At 40.5% G+C, this 21,289-nt stretch overlaps 1 protein-coding gene across 2 annotated transcripts in view; it reads right to left on the bottom strand.

Moving 5' to 3' along the window:
* The window catches only part of dpysl4 (dihydropyrimidinase like 4), a gene marked incomplete at its 5' end in the record, with an annotated part of 23,830 nt that extends 6,566 nt beyond the window's left edge, over positions 1-17,264 (bottom strand). Inside the window, 9 exons of one of the 2 annotated variants that reach the window (XM_079801736.1) lie at positions 234-390; positions 497-617; positions 1,454-1,522; positions 1,951-2,031; positions 2,578-2,639; positions 2,768-2,932; positions 7,622-7,806; positions 10,202-10,290; positions 16,905-17,264. In XM_079801736.1, the coding sequence (XP_079657862.1) occupies positions 234-390; positions 497-617; positions 1,454-1,522; positions 1,951-2,031; positions 2,578-2,639; positions 2,768-2,932; positions 7,622-7,806; positions 10,202-10,290; positions 16,905-17,264 (1,289 nt within the window). Of the gene's footprint in view, positions 1-233; positions 391-496; positions 618-1,453; positions 1,523-1,950; positions 2,032-2,577; positions 2,640-2,767; positions 2,933-7,621; positions 7,807-10,201; positions 10,291-15,547; positions 15,813-16,904 lie in introns of those variants that run through there. The other variant, XM_079801735.1, reaches the window with a different exon arrangement.
* Between the last annotated feature and the right edge of the window lie 4,025 nt (positions 17,265-21,289).

The raw sequence follows: 21,289 nt of genomic DNA, 5'->3' as shown, positions 1-21,289 counted from the left end.
AGAATGATGGATCTATGGATGGATGGATGATGGATGGATAGAACTATAGAACGATGGATGGATGGATGATGGATGGATGGATAGAACTATAGGATGATGGATGGATGGATGGATAGGAAGGATAACACACGTGTATTGTCAAGCTCTACTGATGGACACATTGAATGGACTCATTTGCTGAATGTCAGGGAAAAGCTCCGCTGGCTGTATCTGGCATGGTCTGTGCGGCTCACCAGGACAGCAGTGAGCTGAGGTAATCTGGAGTGCTCGTGTCCGGGCTGAGAGGAGGAGACATGACAAATGCAGCAGCTTCCGCCCAGTCTTTGCTCCAGTAGTGCGACCCGTCTGTGCCAAGGCTGGCTGCTATTGGCTCCCCATAGATGACCATGCCTGAGAATGAACCAAAGCACATGACACAAATATTGACTGCCTCTTCTCTTGGCTTTCTGTGTGTTTCTGTTCCAGTGTTTTAGAGCAGCTCTATCAACAGCCGTACCCTTTTTCCTGGCCTTGGCGATGACATCAGCAGCAGGTTTGCTCATCACCTTGGTGATGTACAGAGGGCAGTTGGCCTGTTTAGCAATGGTGATGGCTCGATACACAGCCTCAGTCTCCACCTGGAGAAAAACAGCATTAGTAATGTGGAAGTTCACCAGTGGTAGAACAGATTTGGAATTAAAGTTAGTTATAAAGTTATTATAAATGATTTATCTGATGATTACATCTTTTTTTTTGTCATGTGCCTTCATAATCTTTATATAAAATAACTCTTGCAGAAACATCTGTTCTCTGATGATGTGTTTATTGGCTTGAGGGCGGGATAACCTGTCACTCAAATGAGATCGACCAATAGCAAACCGCAACCATCCAATCAATTCCAGATGGACAAAATCAAGTCTTTTCCATCGGGCCAAACTGTTCTCTTTGTTTATTAACCATTCCATTCCGTGCTGATCTGAGCCGGCCAGTACGGATATGGTTTCGTTATCTACTGTGGTGCTGCGATAATTTTCACACGTTATACGTCAAGTCAGTCGTTGCCTAGGTAACGAAAGTTTACAGACGATATGTGATGTAAATATTGACTGCATTTTGAAGGATGACCTGGTATATATATTTTTAAACTATAATTTATGTGTTCAAATCACTCTAATAGTGCGTTTAGCAAGCGACAGAGCAACTGGCAGCCAGGCGACACGCAAGTGATCGATCCCGAGTGGCAACATACACACATTCTAGTCGGTGGAGGGAAACTCCTCATACCTCTTCGTTTCGAAGTGTGGACCTGAAAAATCTTCGTTTGAAGGGCTATCTGGCCCTTCCCCTTACCCCTACCACTCCAGCCGAAAGAGAATCGAGACACCCCTACCCCTTCACGTGAACGCGCAAAAACGATGAGGTAGGGGAAAGGGAAGGGCTAAGGGGTAGAAATGGGATTGGGCCTAAGACTAACCTCCTCTGGGTGGCTCAGGACATGTCCCTCTGGGCCAGTGATTCCCAGATCCAAAAGCTTCTTCTGTTCCTGCGATTACAAACACAACCAACAATGGATCTTAGTATGGAGGAAAAGACAGCTGGATGGAAAGAACCTTGATAAAAAGACATTATTTAAACGCATTAGCAATTGAAGACTTATAGATTAAAGGGACAGTTCACCCAATTATCAAAATGTTGTCATCATTTACTCACACTCACAAAGATATTTTGAAGAATGCTGGTGAACAGACAGTTGATTGTCCCCGTTGACTTCCATAGTGGGGGGGGGGGGGGTACTATGGAAGTCAGTAGGGTCCATCAACTGTCTGGTCACCGACATTCTTCAAAATATCTTTGTGTTCAGAAGAAGAAAGAAATTCATACAGGTTTGGAACAACTTGAGGGTGAGTAAATGATGACAGAATTTTCATTTTTGGGTAAACTATCCCTTTAAATGGTACACAAAAATAGTACCTCATCAATGATGTCACCGTTTTCAGCATGAACCTGTGCAATGGCCCCCAGTTCTCTCATGGCACTAAACATCTCATAGATCTTCAGACACAGAGAGGGTTAGTTCTTGGAAATAGGATCTATAAACATACATTGCTGTCCAAAAGTTTTGGGTCAGTAAGATTTTTTTTGTGAAGAATTTAGCACTCTCAGAAAAAAAAGGTACAAAAGCTATCACTGGGGCGGTACCTTTTCAAAAGATACACTTTTGTTCCTTTTAGGTACTAATATGTATAATTTAGGTATTAATATGGACCTTTAAGGTACCAATATGCACCCTTTAGGAACAAAAGTGACAGCCCCAGTGACAGCTTTTGGACCTGTTTTTCTGAGATTGATCAAGAGTGCATTTGATCCAAAGTGACAGTAAATACATTTATAATGCCACAATTTCTACTTGAACTACAGTAAATGCTGCGTTTTTATTACTTTGACTGTATGTTTGATCGAATAAATGCTGCCTTGGTGAGCATAAAAGACTTTCAAAAACATCTTTCCCATCCCAAACTTTTGAACGGTGGTGTAAACATTATAAACGTATATGTGACCAACTATAAATTCAGAAAGAATGTAACATGGCCGACAAACCTGCGTATCAGAGCTCTGATACTTGTCCTTATAAGCCATGAAGATGAGGAACGAGTTGACCCCTAAAATGAAAAACAAAAATGTGTTAAAATAATGTAATATATTGTTCTAGAGCTGAATGCTAAATGTGACCTAACCTAATAACTCAGAAAGCAAAAAATATCAAGTCACACCTGAAATCTCACATCACCTTTATCTTTGACCAGAGACTCCAGCTCCTCAAACAGCCCATCATGCCAGCGCGTGATGTCGATGTGCAGAGAGTAATCACAGCACGACCTCTTGTCTGCCGTATCCCTCCACTGGTCATATGCAGCCAGCAAACTAGAACCCGGTTCAGGCACCACATGGTCAACTAAAGGAAGTGAGCGAGACGAGCAGAGCACACTGTTGAAAACGCTGAGAAATAGACTCATGTGTTAAAGTCAACATGGACAAATCTTACCTTTTTTTATTTAAATATTGCATTCATCATATTTACTATAAATGATTTATTCATGCACATTATTTTTTGCCCTCATGAGTCGTAATCTTTAACTAAAATAACTTTGCTTCCTCTTGCAGTGACATCTAACCAACCATCCAATCAATTCCCAAAGGACAAAATCAAGTCCCGTCCTACACTCCCCTAAAGGATTATTAGGAACACCATACTAATACTGTGTTTGACCCCCTTTCGCCTTCAGAACTGCCTTAATTCTACGTGGCATTGATTCAACAAGGTGCTGAAAGCATTCTTTAGAAATGTTGGCCCATATTGATAGGATAGCATCTTGTAGTTGATGGAGATGCCCTATTGGGTTGAGATCTGGTGACTGTGGGGGCCATTTTAGTACAGTGAACTCATTGTCATGTTCAAGAAACCAATTTGAAATGATTCGAGCTTTGTGACATGGTGCATTATCCTGCTGGAAGTAGCCATCAGAGGATGGGTATATGGTGGTCATAAAGGGATGGACATGGTCAGAAACAATGCTCAGGTAGGCCGTGGCATTTAAACGATGCCCAATTGGCACTAAGGGGCCTAAAGTGTGCCAAGAAAACATCCCCCACACCATTACACCACCACCACCAGCCTGCACAGTGGTAACAAGGCATGATGAATCCATGTTCTCATTCTGTTTACGCCAAATTCTGACTCTACCATCTGAATGTCTCAACAGAAATCGAGACTCATCAGACCAGGCAATATTTTTCCAGTCTTCAACTGTCCAATTTTGGTGAACTTGTGCAAATTGTAGCCTATTTTTCCTATTTGTAGTGGAGATGAGTGGTACCCGGTGGGGTCTTCTGCTGTTTTAGCCCATCCGCCTCAAGGTTGTGCGTGTTGTGGCTTCACAAATGCTTTGCTGCATCCCTCGGTTGTCACGAGTGGTTATTTCAGTCAAAAGTTGCTCTTCTATCAGCTTGAATCAGTCGGCCCATTCTCCTCTGACCTCTAGCATCAACAAGGCATTTTCGCCCACAGGACTGCCGCATACTGGAAGTTTTTCCCTTTTCACACCTTTCTTTGTAAACCCTAGAAATGGTTGTGTGTGAAAATCCCAGTAACTGAGCAGATTGTGAAATACTCAGACCGGCCCGTCTGGCACCAACAACCATGCCACGCTCAAAATTGCTTAAATCACCTTTCTTTCCATTCTGAGATTCAGTTTGGTGTTCAGGAGATTGTCTTGACCAGGACCACACCCCTAAATGCCTTGAAGCAACAGCCATGTGATTGGTTGATTAGATAATTGCATTAATGAGAAATTGAACAGGTGTTCCTAATAATCCTTTAGGTGAGTGTATATTTGTCCTTGTTCCAGATGCCGATTCACTCGGATATGTACCACAACTCCCGTTTTATACTGACTTTAAAGGGGTCATGACATGAGAAATCAAATTCGCCTTGATCTTTTTAAGAGGTCTTTAAAACGGTCCCATTTAAAAAGGTCCCATTAAAACATCCTGCAAGTTTCATAGCCTCATTATGCACAAAACATTTATTTAATCAAGCTCCAAAAACAGCTTGTTCGGGTATTATGGGATTTGTGATGTCACACGGGCAAACATTGACGAATAGTTATACATCATCGCACCATAGGCCCCGCCCACTGGCGTTCAGTCGCTTAATGGCTGACACTGGAAGCGAGTGTTGCACAGTCTAATGGAGAGTACCCAAAGAAGCTTTTGTTGAAAGATGAAGCAGCCAGGTGTATTGGATCTGACAGCAGCTACATCATAAACCGTAAGTAAAAGATTTCATAATGCTTTGACTGTGAATGATGGTTTTATATGGATAATGTTTTCAAAACCCCTACTCATGGGCTATAGCGAGTGGGCTTTCGTACTGTTTCCTATGCAGTGTTAGCCAATCATAACAGTGGCCATTCACTGACATGCCTTAAAGGATAGTTCACCCAAAAATGAAAATTAGCCCATGATTTACTCACCCTCAAGCCATCCTAGGTTTATATGACATTCTTCTTTCAGACGAATAGAGTTATATTAAAAAAGTCCTGGCTCTTCCAAGCTTTATAATGGCAGTGACTTGTTGGTTTGTGTTTGAAATACATAAAAGTGCATCTATCCATCATATAACTGCTCCACACGGCTCCAGGGGGTTCATAAAGGCCTTCTGAAGCGAAGCGATGAGTTTGTGTAAGAAAAATATCCATATTTAAAACTTTATAGACTAAAATAACTAGCTTCCGACAGTCAGCGGTACGCAAGTCGACTATAAAAATAAACCCCTGATGCGATGTATAGAAGCATTGCAAGCTTTGACGCCTCTCGCGGATAGTGCTGGACAACAAACTCAAGCCCCTCTTTTATCGAAATCCTCCATTTCTCTGTAAAAATTCTCATTTTAGTCTCTAATTCATGACCAGTGTTTTGCTCTATCCTTTGCTGCTTCTGCGTTTGTAAATACGTAAATCAATGCGTACGGTGGTCCACCAGAAGTTAGAAGTCTAAAATGAGAATTTTTAAAGAGAAATGGCGGAGGATTGCGATATAAGAGAAGAGGGTCTTGAGTTTGTTGCCCAGCACTATCCGCGAGAGGCATCAAAGCTGCGATGCTCCTGTACATCCCGTCAGGGGTCACTGCCGTAAGTCGACTTGCGTACCGCTGACCACAGAAAGTTAGCTATTTTAGTCTATAAAGTTTTAAATATGGATATTTTTCTTACAGAAACTCATCGCTTCGTTTCAGAAGGCCTTGATTAACCCCCGGAGCCGTGTGGAGCAGTTATATGATAGATAGATGCACTTTTATGGACTTCAAAAACGAGTCACTGCCATTATAAAGCTCGGAAGAGCCAGGACTCTTTTTTAAATATAACTCCGACTGAAAGAAGAATGTCATATACACCTAGGATGGCTTGAGGGTGAATAAATCATGAGTTGATTTTCATTTTTGGGTGAACTATCACTTGAAATAATGTCCAGGCACTTCCAAGCTTATATAATGCCAATATAATGGCAGTGAATAGAGGATTAGATTTTGAAGGCCAAAAAAAGTGCATCCATCCATCATAAAAGATATCCACACTGCTCCGGGGGGTTAATAAAGGCCTTCTGAAGCGAAGCGATGTGTTTGAGTAAGATAAATATCCATATTTAAAACTTTATAAACTAAAATAACTAGCTTCCGACAGACGGCCGTACGCATCGATTTACGGCGAAAGAGTAACCCCTGACCTGGCGAATGACAAACTGATGAACGCGGAAGAGCAGAGGATAGAGCAAAACAAAACTCTAAAACAAACATTTTAAAAGATAAATGTCGGAGGATTATGATATAAGAGAAGAGGAGCTTGAATTTGTTGCCCAGCACTATTTGTTTGAACCACGAAAGATGTCAAAGCTTAGCTACTCCTACATCGCGTCAGTGGTTACTCTCTGGCATAAGTCGACTTGCATAGGCCGTCTGTCAAAAGCTAGTTCTTTTAGTTTTTTTTTTTTAATATATGGATATGTTTCTTACTCAAACACATTTGCTTTGCTTCAGAAGGCCTTTATTAACCCCCTGGAGGTGTGTGTGGATATCTTTTATGATGGATGGATGCACTTTTTTGGGCTTCAAAATCTAATCCTCTATTCACTGCCATTATAAAGCATGGATGAGTCAGGACATTATTTAATATATCTCCGATTGCATTTGTCTGAAAGAAGAATGTCATATACACCTAGGATGGCTTGAGGGTGAGTAAATCATGGGGTAATTACTTTTGGGTGAACTAACCCCTTAAAAGAAGCCATGCCTTAAAAATAGATTTCAAACAGAGGCTCAGAAAGAGGGTTGAAAATATTTTTTTTTTAACAAAACTTTATAAACATTATAAGTGAACCTCAAGAAACATATAGAAATAATTTGAAAAAAATCATAACCCCTTTAAATGCTTGTGGTCATAAATGGGTATTTGATGAAATATTGTAAGCAATGAGAGCAGTCTGAGATGCTATAATTCAGCTAAAATTTCATTCTTATATAATTACGCATGCTAATTTTATGAGCTGCTTATAATTGAGTAACTTCATGGATTATTTGCATTCGTGTATATGATCTATTTATGCACGTTTTGAAGCATCCAAGTTTTGGGTGAATATACTTTCAATGGAAAGTCTGTTCTTTCAGAATCTTCATTTAGACTCCGAAGAGGAACGGGATGGAACAACATGAGGGTGAGTGAGGACAGAATTTAGATTTTTTGAGGACAATTCAAATGAAAACTCAAATGCTGTAAAGGAGACACTTCTCTGTCCTAAATTACTTCATAACAATACAGTGGCTAATCTAAGGAAAGTTGAGCAGAAGAGATGAGAACAGGCAGTGACAGCGCTGTGACCCCAATTCAACTGATTTTATGAGTCCCGACAAGCTCTTATACCTTAACACTGTACCACACAAACACACACACTTTTTTAACCAGAGACCCTCCTTTCTGTCCACAGTAATGACTTTCTCTTTCTACTAGATTTCCCCCATGGGTTTAATGATCTGATAACTATTGTAATCTCTTCTTCTCTGTACATATAAGATGCTGATGTAATGACGTACTGATCATGGTGGTTCCTCCGGCCAGAGCAGCACTGGTGCCGTGATAGAAGTCGTCTGCCGGGGTCATGCCCAGGTGAGTGGCCTGTAGACTGGTGTTAACATCGATGCCTCCTGGGATCACAATGTGCCCATAGGCATCCACTGTCTTCACACCAGTAGGTACGATGAGGTTCTCGCCAATCTGCCTGCCAGTCAGAATAATAAAAAATGAACATTTCTGGAGATGTTACACATTTTTTAATTGCTTCGGATTAAAGCATCCGCTAAATGAAATGAATGTATCATATTGCAATTAAAGGAACACTACACTTTTTTTTGAAAATAGGCTCATTTTCCAACTGCCCTAAGAGTTAAACAGTTGAGTTTTACCGTTTTCGAATCCATTCAGCCGATCTCCGGGTCTGGCAGTAGCACTTTTAGCATAGCTTAGCATAGATCATTGAGCATCTCGCTCAAAAAATGAGCAAAGAGTTTCGATATTTTTCATTTTTAAAACTTGACTCTTCTGTAGTCACATCGTGTACTAAGACTGACGGAAAATGAAAAGTTGCGATTTTCTAGGCCAATATGGCTAGGAACTATAATCTCATTCCTGTGTAATAATCAAGGAGCTTTGTGCCGTACCATGGGTGAATCGGTGCAATGATATTACACAGCGCCTGAAAATAGTCCCCAGCGAGCAGTTTGTCACATTGGTTATGTTGACGGAAGTTAGCCTATTTTCAGGCGCGATGTAACTACAGAAGAGTCAAGTTTTAAATAGGAAAAATATCGAAACTCTTTGGTCATTTTTGAGCGAGATGCTAACGGTCTAATCAGATTCAATGATTTATGCTAAGCTATGCTAAAAGTGCTACCGCCAGACCCGGAGATCGGCTGAATGGATTCAAAAATGGTAAAACTCAACTGTTTAAAGGTCCTGTTCTTCGTGATCCCATTTTTCAAACTTTAGTTAGTGTGTAATGTTGCTGTTAGAGCATAAATAATACCTGTAAAATTATAAAGCTCAAAGTTCAATGCCACACAAGATATTTTATTTAACAAAAGATCCCTTTCAAAGCCTACAGCGAACGGCCGGTTTGGACTACATCCCTGTACATCCTGCTTTAATGATGTCAATAGAACAGTTTGTTGACTAACCTCCGCCCACAAGAATACGCAAAAAGGGGGCGTGGTCTTGTTGCTCTCCCACGTGGAGAAGAGGAAGTGTTGCGTTTGTAGAGTGTGTTTTTCGCCATGTCGTTGAGACGCTGTTATTTTCGCATGCATCTCATATTGACGCATGCATCTCTCCGTTATGGTAAGAGGCGTGACCTTTCCGGGCAACGTGCGCTAAGCTGCTGTCGAATCACAACACGGGAACCGCTGGCACAATCAGAACTTGTTACGTGTTTCTGAAGGAGGGACTTCATAGAACAAGGAAATTATCAGGCCGTTTTTAGGACAGTGAAATCAGCGGTATACAGATAAGTAAATTGTGTGAAAAATACTGTTTTTTCACACGCGAAACATGAACACGTTATATTGCACACTGTAAACACAATCAAAGCTTCAAAAACACAGGAAAAACGGGACCTTTAACTCTAGCGGAGTTGGAAAATGAGCCTATTTTCAAAAAAAGTGGAGTGTGCATGATTAATCGTTAAAAGATCGTGATCTTGATTCAAACACCCACGCTATCTCATTCATTCCTAATTTAAATGACAGTGATTCGCCTGTCTATTAAACCTTTGACAAATTCACCTGTGACACCAAAACATTCAGATCTGCGTCAGCGCTGCCCAGAGAGAGCAGTTGTCATGTATAGATATGACACAGCTTCACAAACAACCACACTGTATTATAGGTCATAGGTTTTATAGTTCCGATATAAACACTGATGTCTACGGTCAAAATAGAGCAAAAAATGTAACTGTCATTGAATCATTCATTCAAGAGATTTGTTCAAAAACGCTGAAAGTCTTTAAGGGTGTACTCACACTAGGCTAAGGTGACCAGACGTCCCCGTTTTCCGGGGACAGTCCCGGTTTTTGGTGTTCTGTCCCCGACTGGAGCTGTCCCCGGAAATGTCCCCGTTTTACAGCTCGTTCAAAACAACGCGCATATACATTGCAAAAAAGCCGAACATTTACATGGCCTGCTGGTTATAGGAGCAATCGTGTAGTGATTATTTCACCAGCAGATGGCGCTGTGAGATACGCTGACTCTACCTATTCCAAGAGGGCCAGAGCCGGCTAAACGAACCGCGCCCGGGCACGGTACGGACGGAGCACTCACACTATTCAACCGAACCAGACTTTGGGGGTCGCCTAGTGTGAGAACACCCTAAATGAGTCATTGAATCATTCAGATTTTTAAAAAAATTATTCATTCAGATTAAGTAAACATTTTAAACAGACTGCAGCAACGAACATTTTGTCAGAACCTCTAGTAAATAAATGGCATGTATTTTGTTGAGTTGTCTATTAAGAATCGTGGGAGAATCATTATCTCTGTTTGAAAGAAAAATATTGTGATTCTCAATTTATCCATCTCTAATGTATATGCAATATGTAGATTTGAAAAATAAGGAAATCTTACTTAATGGTTCCATCTTCAATGTAAATGTCGGCATAAAATGACTGGTCATCATTTACGATTTTTCCACCTTTAATGATGAGTTTGTCACTCTGTGGAGAAAAAGAAAGACTGGATATAGTGCAGCATGTCGTGACGTAACTTTAAAGTGACCGTTCACCCTTCAATGGAACATAAAACAATTCAAACTAAAACCATTCACATATGGACGCATTAATACTTTCAACACAGGTTGCACATCACTCACACACAAGATGTGGAGGTGCCAAAAACATTATATTTAACTCAGATTTCACCGAAACTGTGCTGACCCAGTTCCAGAGATCTTTGGTTACAGATTTACAGTGATTTCAAAGGACAAGAGCACAAAGAGGGGTATAATGCATGCAAATCCTCCTATGCAGAATATGCAGGGTTCTTTAAGGAGCTAATCAGAGAGATTATATCATTGGAACCCAGACAGACAATACAAAGGAAAGATAACGGGCAACTCCATTCATCTGTAACAACACTTTTCTATTTACTCTATTATTCACGCATGACTGCTGTGGTTTTGCATAAATGCATAGTGAGGAATGGCACTGACACTTTTCACTGTTCTTTTTTTGCACCATTTCTAATGAGTCCAAATCATGAGCTGAGTTACAGGAGACCACCGCATTCACCACACAATGCCTGTTCACTCTATGCCAGGCAACTGGGCTTGTCAGGGCACCCAGGCATGAAACATCATTCACGTTGCTGTTAGACAATGCCAACCTCGACTCAAAGGCAGGAAACCGAACTCACACACAGCGAAAGTCTAAACAGGCATGGCTGAATAAAGAAATAAATGAAATCAACTTTTCTGCTTAAGGGTATTTCACCACACTCACTGTGCCATGGTGGCGTGCAACCCACAGAGCTTCACTTTAATGCAACGTGACACTTCCATTGGCGGCCCATCACTGGCACTGGCAAAATCCCTGCCGTGTATTTCCGATTCTGGGCCACAATGTTGCTTGAGGAGAGACGAGACAGACAGCGAGGGGTCTAGGAAGTAGTGTGCACCACCAGGACGACCCTTCATGTTACAGTATTGAATATACAGGGTCTTTTATTAATGAATAATAGGATGAATGAATAGGAAAATGTTATTTTCAACATTTTAAACAAAATGCAGATGTTTCCAAAAGTCGTGCTGAGTATACGTGTTTCACTGTGCTTTGAATGTGGGTCAGACAGGGGACTCTAGCGGTCAGGCTGCAGTGCCAAATTGTGCGGAAGGGAATTGGATCCAATTTGGCCGAGTTAACAGCGCTCTTCCCCGGGTTCCCTCGCTCCTGCAGTGCACATGGATGAATCCTCGCTTATTAACCCTTTTATTGTCTAAAGTCATTATATTTGGTACACTTTATAATAGAACTTCACTTTTGTTACTGGAACCAGACATGGTAAAGAACATATAAACAATGTCAAGCACATTTTCATTTCTTTTTTTTTTAATATACATTGTTTATTTATTTTTTTATAACTGACCTGGCAAAAGATACCCCGGGGTAAAAGGCCCCTTTGTAATATTTGACCTATATAAATTAATGTAACATTATATAATTGAATATATTTCATTTTCACAGAGAATGTAAAAATTATCCAATGAAAACCTACTCATTGATTTTATTTTAAAGAGGTGGTTGATTATGATTTCACTTTATTTAGTGAGTAATGTTGCTGTTCGAGCATAAACGACATCTGCAAAGTTGCAATGCTCAAAGTTCAACGCAAAGGGAGATATTTTCTTTTAAATAAATCACTTTTTAAACTACAGCAAACGGCTGGTAGGGACTACAATGAGCTTCTCCCCATCTCTCTGAGTCTCTCAATCATTGTCCGACTAGGTGTTGAACATTGTCTGGCTATCACCAGACCAAGCTCAATTTAAGATTGAACATTGGTCTGGGGTTTCTTGCTCTGTATTTTCTACTGCACAAGAGGCGTGATAAACGAGCATGATTCAAATGACTCTGTACGCAATTGGATAGTCCTTCAACCAATCAGACCACAAGAGGCGTGATCAACGGGCAACGACCCATCACTTCTCTATCCGTCATTGTGTTAAACCCGCCAATAGCGCGTCAAGTGGATAAGCCTGTCTGTGATTGGTTCCCGCAAAAGTGTAACAGAAGCAGTAGAAATGAATGTACAGGTTTCCAGACTGAGTTGCAGGGCGAAATCAAATCGCCGGCAGATCAGGCTGGGTTTACCCAATCTAGATTGAACATAAACGGCTGAACAGTTTCTGACATTTTCAGTGCCTGCCAGGCTGAGCTCTTGAAGCTCCGCCCTCTTCTTTAAAGGGGGCAGGGAACAGCAGCTCATTTGTATTTAAAGGGACCCACCAAAACGGCGCGTTTTTGCCAAGCAGCAACCTCCCGCAGTTTCTCTTGAAGCCAATACGGTGTGTATAAGGGTGCTTTCACACTTGGTTTTGATTGCCTGGACTGAACCCGAGTTCGATTGCTCCCCCCTCCCCCTGCCCCCGCTGGACTGTGTTCATATTATATTATTTGGGTCCGAACCAGGGTGCGTTTGCGTCATCAAAGCAGCAGCTGTTTAGCCGGTTGCTTAGTAACATCAGCAAGCGTGAAGGCGGCGAAATGCATAGCGTTGCTCACCTAACTTTTATATTTTTGTTTTTTAACCATTGGTTTTGTTTCTAAAGCTTCAGTACGTAATGGCACTTGCATCTATATGCCGCAAATGTACTGCAAATGCTCTAAAGAACACTGAAGACGAGCCTCTCTGCTTGCAGTATGTCAGTCACGCTCGTCAGGAAAATGACTGAAACACACACAAACACACATTTTTATCAAATCATACGTCATTAATAGCGGTTCACTTACGCGATTTAGTACAATTGCGTTCACATCAGCAGCGAACCGTACCGGAGTTCACATGAACCGTACCCCAGATTAGTGATGCACCGATCATAATTTTAAATGGCCGATTCCGATTTTTTTTCAAGCAAACTGGCCGATTCCGATACCATTTTCCGATTTTTTTTTTTTCGATTTCCGATCAAATAATGTTAAGTGCAACTAAAAAAACAAAGATGCTACAACAAGTGCTTTTTAAATCAAATTAAGTCAATGTAATTTTAAGGTAAAATAAAAATTATCATCCTATACAGAACTGATAGTATTTCATTTAAAAAATGCATGCATGTTCTTCTTTACAAAAAGAAGTATTTCGGCTTTGTCACAAGATAGTCTGTTTCGTTTTCATCCGTTCCAACACGTGAGAAGCTGAGCTGAACAAACGCTCACTATCTGCTTGTGCAGGGCGGAGAGGTAAGCTCGCGCAGGAAAGCGGCTCTTCATTCCCCGTCTCTTCCCTTAGTTCTCAAGTTTCTGTTTGTAACACACAAGTGACATGTTCGCGAATGATTGCAATATAGGCGTATGTGCACGTGGGCGCACTTCCGGAAAAATCGGCAGAAAAATTCAAAGAAAACCGGCCGGTTGCCGATCGCACGCTAGAAGCGAAAACCTTCCGGTTCCGGTCAACCGGTGCATCCCTACCCCAAACCACCCTTTTTAAGCGGACTCTGGTACGGTTCGCGGGTGCGCACCCAAGCTCGGAAGACCGCGTTCACATTATCCAAACGTACCGAACTCTGACGTCAATCGAACCCGGGTGTGCACCAAAACTGCTAGTGTGAAAGCAGTGTCAATAAGTGACTTAAACTGCAATTCATCGACTGGCCACTAGGGATAGGCTCCAGAAGGGAGCAGAATCTCATTGAGTCCCATGTTAAAATGCCCAAACTTTACAGCAAAACAAATGTTTACAGCCTGGCTAATTTTGCCCTTCATGACAACTGTGAGGGGGGTGCATTTTTTTTATAACTAATTTGTTTATATTATATAAAGCCTTAAAGTTTTGCATAATTAAGGCCGTGGCCACTGAGTGACAGGTGGATTGCCATTTATCTGCTGTCTGTCAGTCATCGCGTCACCTCAGCTCCGCCCACATCCCGCCTCTTTTGCCCATTTTCTATTATCCCTACTTTACGCTTCAAAACGGCTCTTCAGAATCCTATGGGTGACATCATGGACACTACGTCCATATTTTTTTAACAGTCTAGGATTTTTGCTCACACTCAAAATGTGACTATTTTAACATGCTATAAAAAATTATTTTGAGCTAAAACGTCACATACACACTCTGGGGACATCAGAGACTTATTTTTCATATTGTAAAAAGGGGCTTTATAGGACCCCTTTAACATTACATTGTATGACAAAAGGCCTACATGTAATTACGGTAAAATCATTTGGTAAAAAGCTAATAAATAAACCTTATTTACTGAGGATAATTTATTATATTTAAATAGACAATATGTATACATTCATGGTAAAATATTTAAAAAAACTATGAATTGATGAAATTATGAGGAACAGGGAATTTCCAGTGTGATCACATTTGTTTAGATTTATTAAATGTATTACATGATCAATGTGTGTTATGGTGTTTTGTGTGCACAAACGGACGGAATAACTGGAGAGGCCAATGTAGAAGTCATTAATGTGGGTTTTTATTGTGCTGTCTGTATTATTATAAGCATATTTTACAGAAACAAGCTTATTTGGTAACACTTTACAATAAGGTTCATTAGTTAACATTAGTTAAAACATTAATTCATGTTAACTAATGAACCCTTATTGTAAAGTATTACCGCATATTTAATATGTCAAATGATCTGGTACATTTGACATATAGTCATTAAAACCGTAAAATAGGTTTTACATTACGTTCCATGGTGCTTGCCAGGGGCCAGGGCTCATGGGCAGGGCCCCCGATCACACGTCTGCAGGCAAGGGAAGAGATTGAAACGCTCGCGACGCGCGTGTAATTCTGACATTTTGCGCAATGTGCGGAAATGGAACAGCGGTTGCATTACAGAACATATGAAGCCAACCATGTGTATTTTCTATCGACGAAGAAGTCAGAACAACCGGCACCGTTATGAGCCGACATGAATGAATGAAAGGCAGCACAATGGACACGAGAAACCGGAATTAGCCTCCGCCATGGCAGCCTAAACACCGAAGCACAGACCCCTGCTCAGCGTTTATCTACAGTGCATTTGTCGTATCATTAAATGCATTAGTGCAGCTCTTAAATGTTTACCGGCTTTCCGAGCAGTGTTTCGAGGACAGCAGGTTGTTGCCGGCGGCGGCTCACCCATGACTGCACAATAAAACCACCCTCCTCCTCCTCCTCCTCCTCATCATCATCACTGTCTCCGTTATGCAGCCAGCAAACATTCACCGGCGGCCTCGGTTTTTAATCGCTAACATTTCTTACCGTCACGCGAGGGTTGTTCTTCTTGCCTTGGAAAGACATGGCACCGGTCTGGGAGCAGCTTTGATTCCCGAGGACGCGAGCGATGGTGGTGATGATGATGACCGAATCTGTGCTCACGTCAGAGTAAAGGCGCAGCGACGGGGCGCGTGGACGGGTGTCAGTTTTCGGGGTGTACTTTAGTTTAAGATCACCGGGGTTCAATAGTCACAGTAGACAAAAGCCCTGTAGATCCCCCACCCTCTCCGTCTGTGTCTGCTCACCATCTGCCGCTTTAGTATTCACACACTCGGGGCGAGGCGGGACCTTCAGTGCTAGAGTCCAGTCTCTATATAGTTCTTCTTAAAAAATAAATAATTATTTTGGACTTACACACATTAACCAATTTAGTAGTAAGAAAGTATATGTAGGCTATGTAATTTACTATTTCGACAGCTCCGTTTTTTTAAAAAAAAGTTTTAAAAGTGAACATGTTTTATTGGTCACAATCTCAGAAAATGGTTTACTTTATGGTAATACATATTACTATTAATTTAACTCATTGATGCACAAACTATACATCACACAGAAGAAAACATATAGCCAATATCATTTTTGCTCATTGACGTACACTCTAAAAAATGCTGGGTTAAAAAATAACCCAAGTTGGGTTGAAAATGGGCTAACCCAGCAATTTGGGTTGTTTTAACCCAGCGGTTGGGTTACATGTTTGCTTAAACAACCCAATTGCTGGGTTAGTCCATTTTCAACCCAACTTGGGTTATTTTTAACCCAGCATTTTTTAGAGTGAAAAATGCAAGCCGATTGGTTAAAATACTGTACATTTTTACTGACAGAGAAATTGTTAAAAAGTACTTTTTACTTTTATAATTTGACAACAATAACACACACATACACACAACTGTATATTCTCTCCCCTTACACTAACCCTACCCATCACAAAACTTTCTGCATTAAAAAAACCCCGAAATAAAACATAATTCTGTATGATTTATTAGCTTGTTTCCTCATGAAGTCCCCACTGGGATAGAACTCTCTCTCTCACACACACTCACACTCACACTCACACACACACACACACACACACACACACACACACACACACACACACACACACACACACACACACACACACACACACACACACACACACACACACACACACACAATAATTTATATTAGCCAAAACAATCTTATTAGTGCATTATGTTCTAAATATGAAAACTTTCACATGCTTTTTTTTAAATAAAGCTTTGAGACAAACATTAGGTAAATTAAATGGCTGCCTGGTGAATATACTTTAAACTCAGTGAGAGCTGGAGGACACGTTAACAGGGATAGTCGAAGTATAAGTGATTACCTCTCGTCGCCCGTTGTGCACGCGACTGTGTCCGGTGGGGTAAACGAGGGTCTGACCCTGTGAACTGCAGGACGGGGTGGACTGTGTTCGGCTCGGAGGTGTTTTACTCACGCTGGTGAAATCACTCATGCTCGACGTGTCGCTGAAATTGTCCCTCTGATCGTCCACTCGTCCCCGGGGGGTTCTCCTGGCAGAACTGGGGCTGTACGACTCAAAATTCAGGGTTTTATTCTCATAAGCTCCTTCGATGTTACAGAACATCCCCCCGAACTTCACCCGGGGTTTAGGGCTGTCAGTGCCCAGTCTGGACAACAGGGAACCCTGGTCATCGTCCGGAGGAAGGAGTCTTCTCTCAGCCATGGTTCACAGAAGAAATGGGAAGCTTGTTTGAAGAATCTTTGGACTAGGATAGCAGGGACACACTTCTTCCATGAGTGGCAGCGGCTGTGAGAGCGACTGTCATGCGAGCAGGTGCTGTTATAGGAGCTGTCCAGAGAGGCGTGGTGCTGAAATCCTCCAGTCACTGGATTAGGAAATACATGAGCGCTCCCTCGGGATGAAGGAAAATCGATTGTTTCACAAACAGTTCAATCAGAGAGAATCAATACAAAGTCCTGCTTCTGAATCTGACTCTTTAGATAATCCCATTCACAAAAGAGTAAGTGTGAGAAGAGGAACTGGAAAATTACTCTCCTCCATCTATCTATCTATCTATCTATCTATCCATCCATCCATCCACCCACCCATCTATTCATCTATCCATCCATCCATCCACCCACCCATTCATCCATCTATCTATTCATCCATCTATCTATCCATCCACCCACCCATCTATCTATTCATCCATCCATCTATCTATTCATCCATCCATCCACCCATCTATCTATTCATCCATCCATCCATCTATCTATTCATCCATCCATCCATCTATCTATTCATCCATCCATCTATCTATCTATTCACCATCCATCTATCATCGATTGATCCATCTATCTATTCATCCATCCATCTATCTATTCATCCATCCACCCATCTATCTATTCATCCATCCATCTATCTATTCATCCATCCATCCATCTATCTATTCACCATCCATCTATCATCCATCCATCCATCTATCTATTCATCCATCCATCCACCCATCTATCTATTCATCCATCCATCCATTTATCTATTCATCCATCCATCTATCTATCTATTCACCATCCATCTATCATCTATCAATCTATCTATTCATCCATACATCCATCTATCATCCATCCACCCATCTATCTATTCATCCATCATCATCTATCAATCCATCCATCCATCTATCTATCATCCATCCACCCATCTATCTATTCATCCATCCACCCATCTATCATCCATCTATCTATTCATCCATCCAGCCATTCATCTATTCATCCATCCATCTATCCATTCATCAATACACTAATCTATCTATTCACCCATCATCATCTATCTATCCATCCACCCATCTATTTATCCATACATCCACCCATCTATCTATCTAGCCATTCATCCATCCATCTATCCATCCACCCACCTATCATCTATCTATCTATCCATCCACCTATCTATCTATCTATTCACCCATCATCATCATCCATCTATCTATTCATCCATCCACCCATCTATTCATCCATACACCCATCTATCTATTCATCCATCATCATCTATCCATCCACCCATCTATCTATTTATCCATCCATCCACCCATCTATCTATCTAGCCATTCATCCATCTATCTATCCATCCACCCACCTATCTATTCATCCATCATAATCTATCTATCAATCCATCCACCCACCCATCTATCTATCCATCCACCCATCTATCTAGTCATTCATCCACCCATCTATTCATCCATACACCCATCTATCTATTCATCCATCATCATCCATCCACCCATCTTATCTAGCCAGTCATCTATCCATCCATCCACCCACCCATCTATCCATCCACTCATTTATCTATCATCCATTTATGGCATGGCGTTTTATTTTTTATATTTCTTGATTTGAGAATTCATAGAAACATACATTATGAGATTATGCAACTGCATGTATAGTGATACAAATATATAAAAATAAACCCAGAGCAGGTCTCGAACATGTTCAGCACCACACCGCAGCAATAATAATGCATAAGACTGCTCGGAAACTAATAAACAATGCATTTACATTATTTTAAAAGCAAGGTCAGTAAGTCAAGATGATTCACAATTTATGAGGCTAGTAATTAATGAGGTTCAGGTTAGTAATAATGCATAATTACACTGAACTTGGTGCATACATTTTAAACACTGCAAACATTTTCAAATTATTCATTTTTCTAAGCAACTGTATGTTTAATTCTAGTCTGGTCAACTGTTTATGACATAATGCAGTGATGAGGTGTAATGTAAAGCTGTCCGGTAACACTTTACAAATAAGGTTTGTCAAGTTAACTACTTTAGTTAACATGAACTAACAATGTACAATACGCTACCAACTACTTTTAAGAAAAGTAACATCTTCAAAAATTAGTTTTAATAACGAGTGATTTATCAGCTCATGGGTTGCATTAGGAAATTGTGTTGCAATTCATGTTAAACAGACAGATGCGGAATCTACCACGTGCATGCAGATGTCGTGTCCAGTGTGTCTGGTCTCATCTGTGCATGTGGAGATCTGGGAAAGTCCATCTGGAGGGTTGAAGATGTGCCCAAAGGACAGGATATCCTGGCCCATATGCTGAACACCCCTGGGAGTGAATGCGTTAAAACACTTCACAGACAGAATGGCTCATAAAAGCACAATAGCTGAAGTCTAAGAATAGCCTGAGGAAAGAGGGTTTGCATTTCATCCAATCTAACAGATCCACGATTCATCTCCATTCATACCTAACCAAAGAGATGATCTCGCCACTTTTTACATCTAAATGGACCCGTAAAATATTTTGTAATATCTCAATAGTCAAAACAATAAAAACACAGACAGTAACAGACATAATCAATCATAAACTCATAACCAGTTTTAGTAGGAACGTGCGTGTGTGAATAAACGAAACGAAAATGTGTTTTTCCTGCATGTTTTCTAGTTTAGGAGTTCAGCAGAAGCTTCAAAGCCCGTGATGGTAAAAGACATCTACTTCTCATTTCCTTATTTCTGAAAGCACAAAGGACTCCTGGGTATCTGTGAGCCCCAGCCCATATTCCGGAGCATTTTCTTCCTGGCTTTCTCTTTGATTGTAAGGCAGTGGCATTTCTTGTCGCAGATGTAACAGAGTGAGATGGAAGAACCAGCCGGAGGCCAAAACCTAGATTTTACCACTATCTCTCTCGTCCACACCAGAGTTGCATTTTAGCAGAGAGAAAAGTAGGAGCTCAGCGACATGCCAGGTTCATAAAATTACAAATGTCTATGGGTTTAATTTCTAAAACACCAAGCTCAGCTGATCAAGTCTGTGCTAGACCTCACTATTGCTTTAGTACATATTAAAATGGTTACTTAAGTTTTAGACGCTTAAATATTTCTCAAAAAACCCTGAGAATTCAGACTTTACAATATACATTACTTTATTACAAATATTATATATTATTTATATGGTTTTATTTATATTACTTATTTATATGTCTATCTATCTAGATTATTTTTTAAATAAGTTATTATATGTTTGTATTCATATTTATTATTAACACACACACACACACACACACACACACACACACACACACACACACACACACACACACACACACACACACACACACACACACACACACACACACACACACACACACACACACACACACACACACACACACACACACACACACACACACACACTGTATATATAAAGCCATATTAATTCATATAAATTATCTTTATTATTAAAGAGTAAAAATATTATAAAAAAATATTTAGCCTCTGCGTTTCTATATATTTATATTCCCCAACCCTTCATTTTGACATTAATCTAGAGGAATAACTTTTAAATACTGTCTGACTGAAGTAGTATAATATATAATCCTACTAGTAATACAATAAATAATACTATTTTTAAATAAGTCTCATTCTGGCATCTCTGTAGACAGAACTTTGAAATAAGTGTCTTATTTGCAAAAACATTTCGGAATTATGCAAATGTGAAAAAACCCCTCTATCTATCTATCTATCTATCTATCTATCTATCTATCTATCTATCTGTCTGTCTGTCTGTCTGTCTGTCTGTCTGTCTGTCTGTCTGTCTGTCTGTCTGTCTGTCTATCTATCTATCTATCTATCTATCTATCAAGTATTTGATAAACTGCCGATTTTGCAGGTTTTCCTACTTACAAAGCATGTAGAGGTCTGTAATTTTTATCATGGTATTATTCAACTGTGCGAGACGGAAACTAAAAA

The sequence above is a fragment of the Gobio gobio genome (assembly GCF_949357685.1).
Source record: "Gobio gobio genome assembly, chromosome: 20".
NCBI classification, from domain to species: Eukaryota; Metazoa; Chordata; class Actinopteri; order Cypriniformes; family Gobionidae; genus Gobio; species Gobio gobio.
The sequence above is the reverse complement of the archived record's forward strand: the minus strand, read 5'-3'. Positions and strand labels throughout refer to the sequence as shown.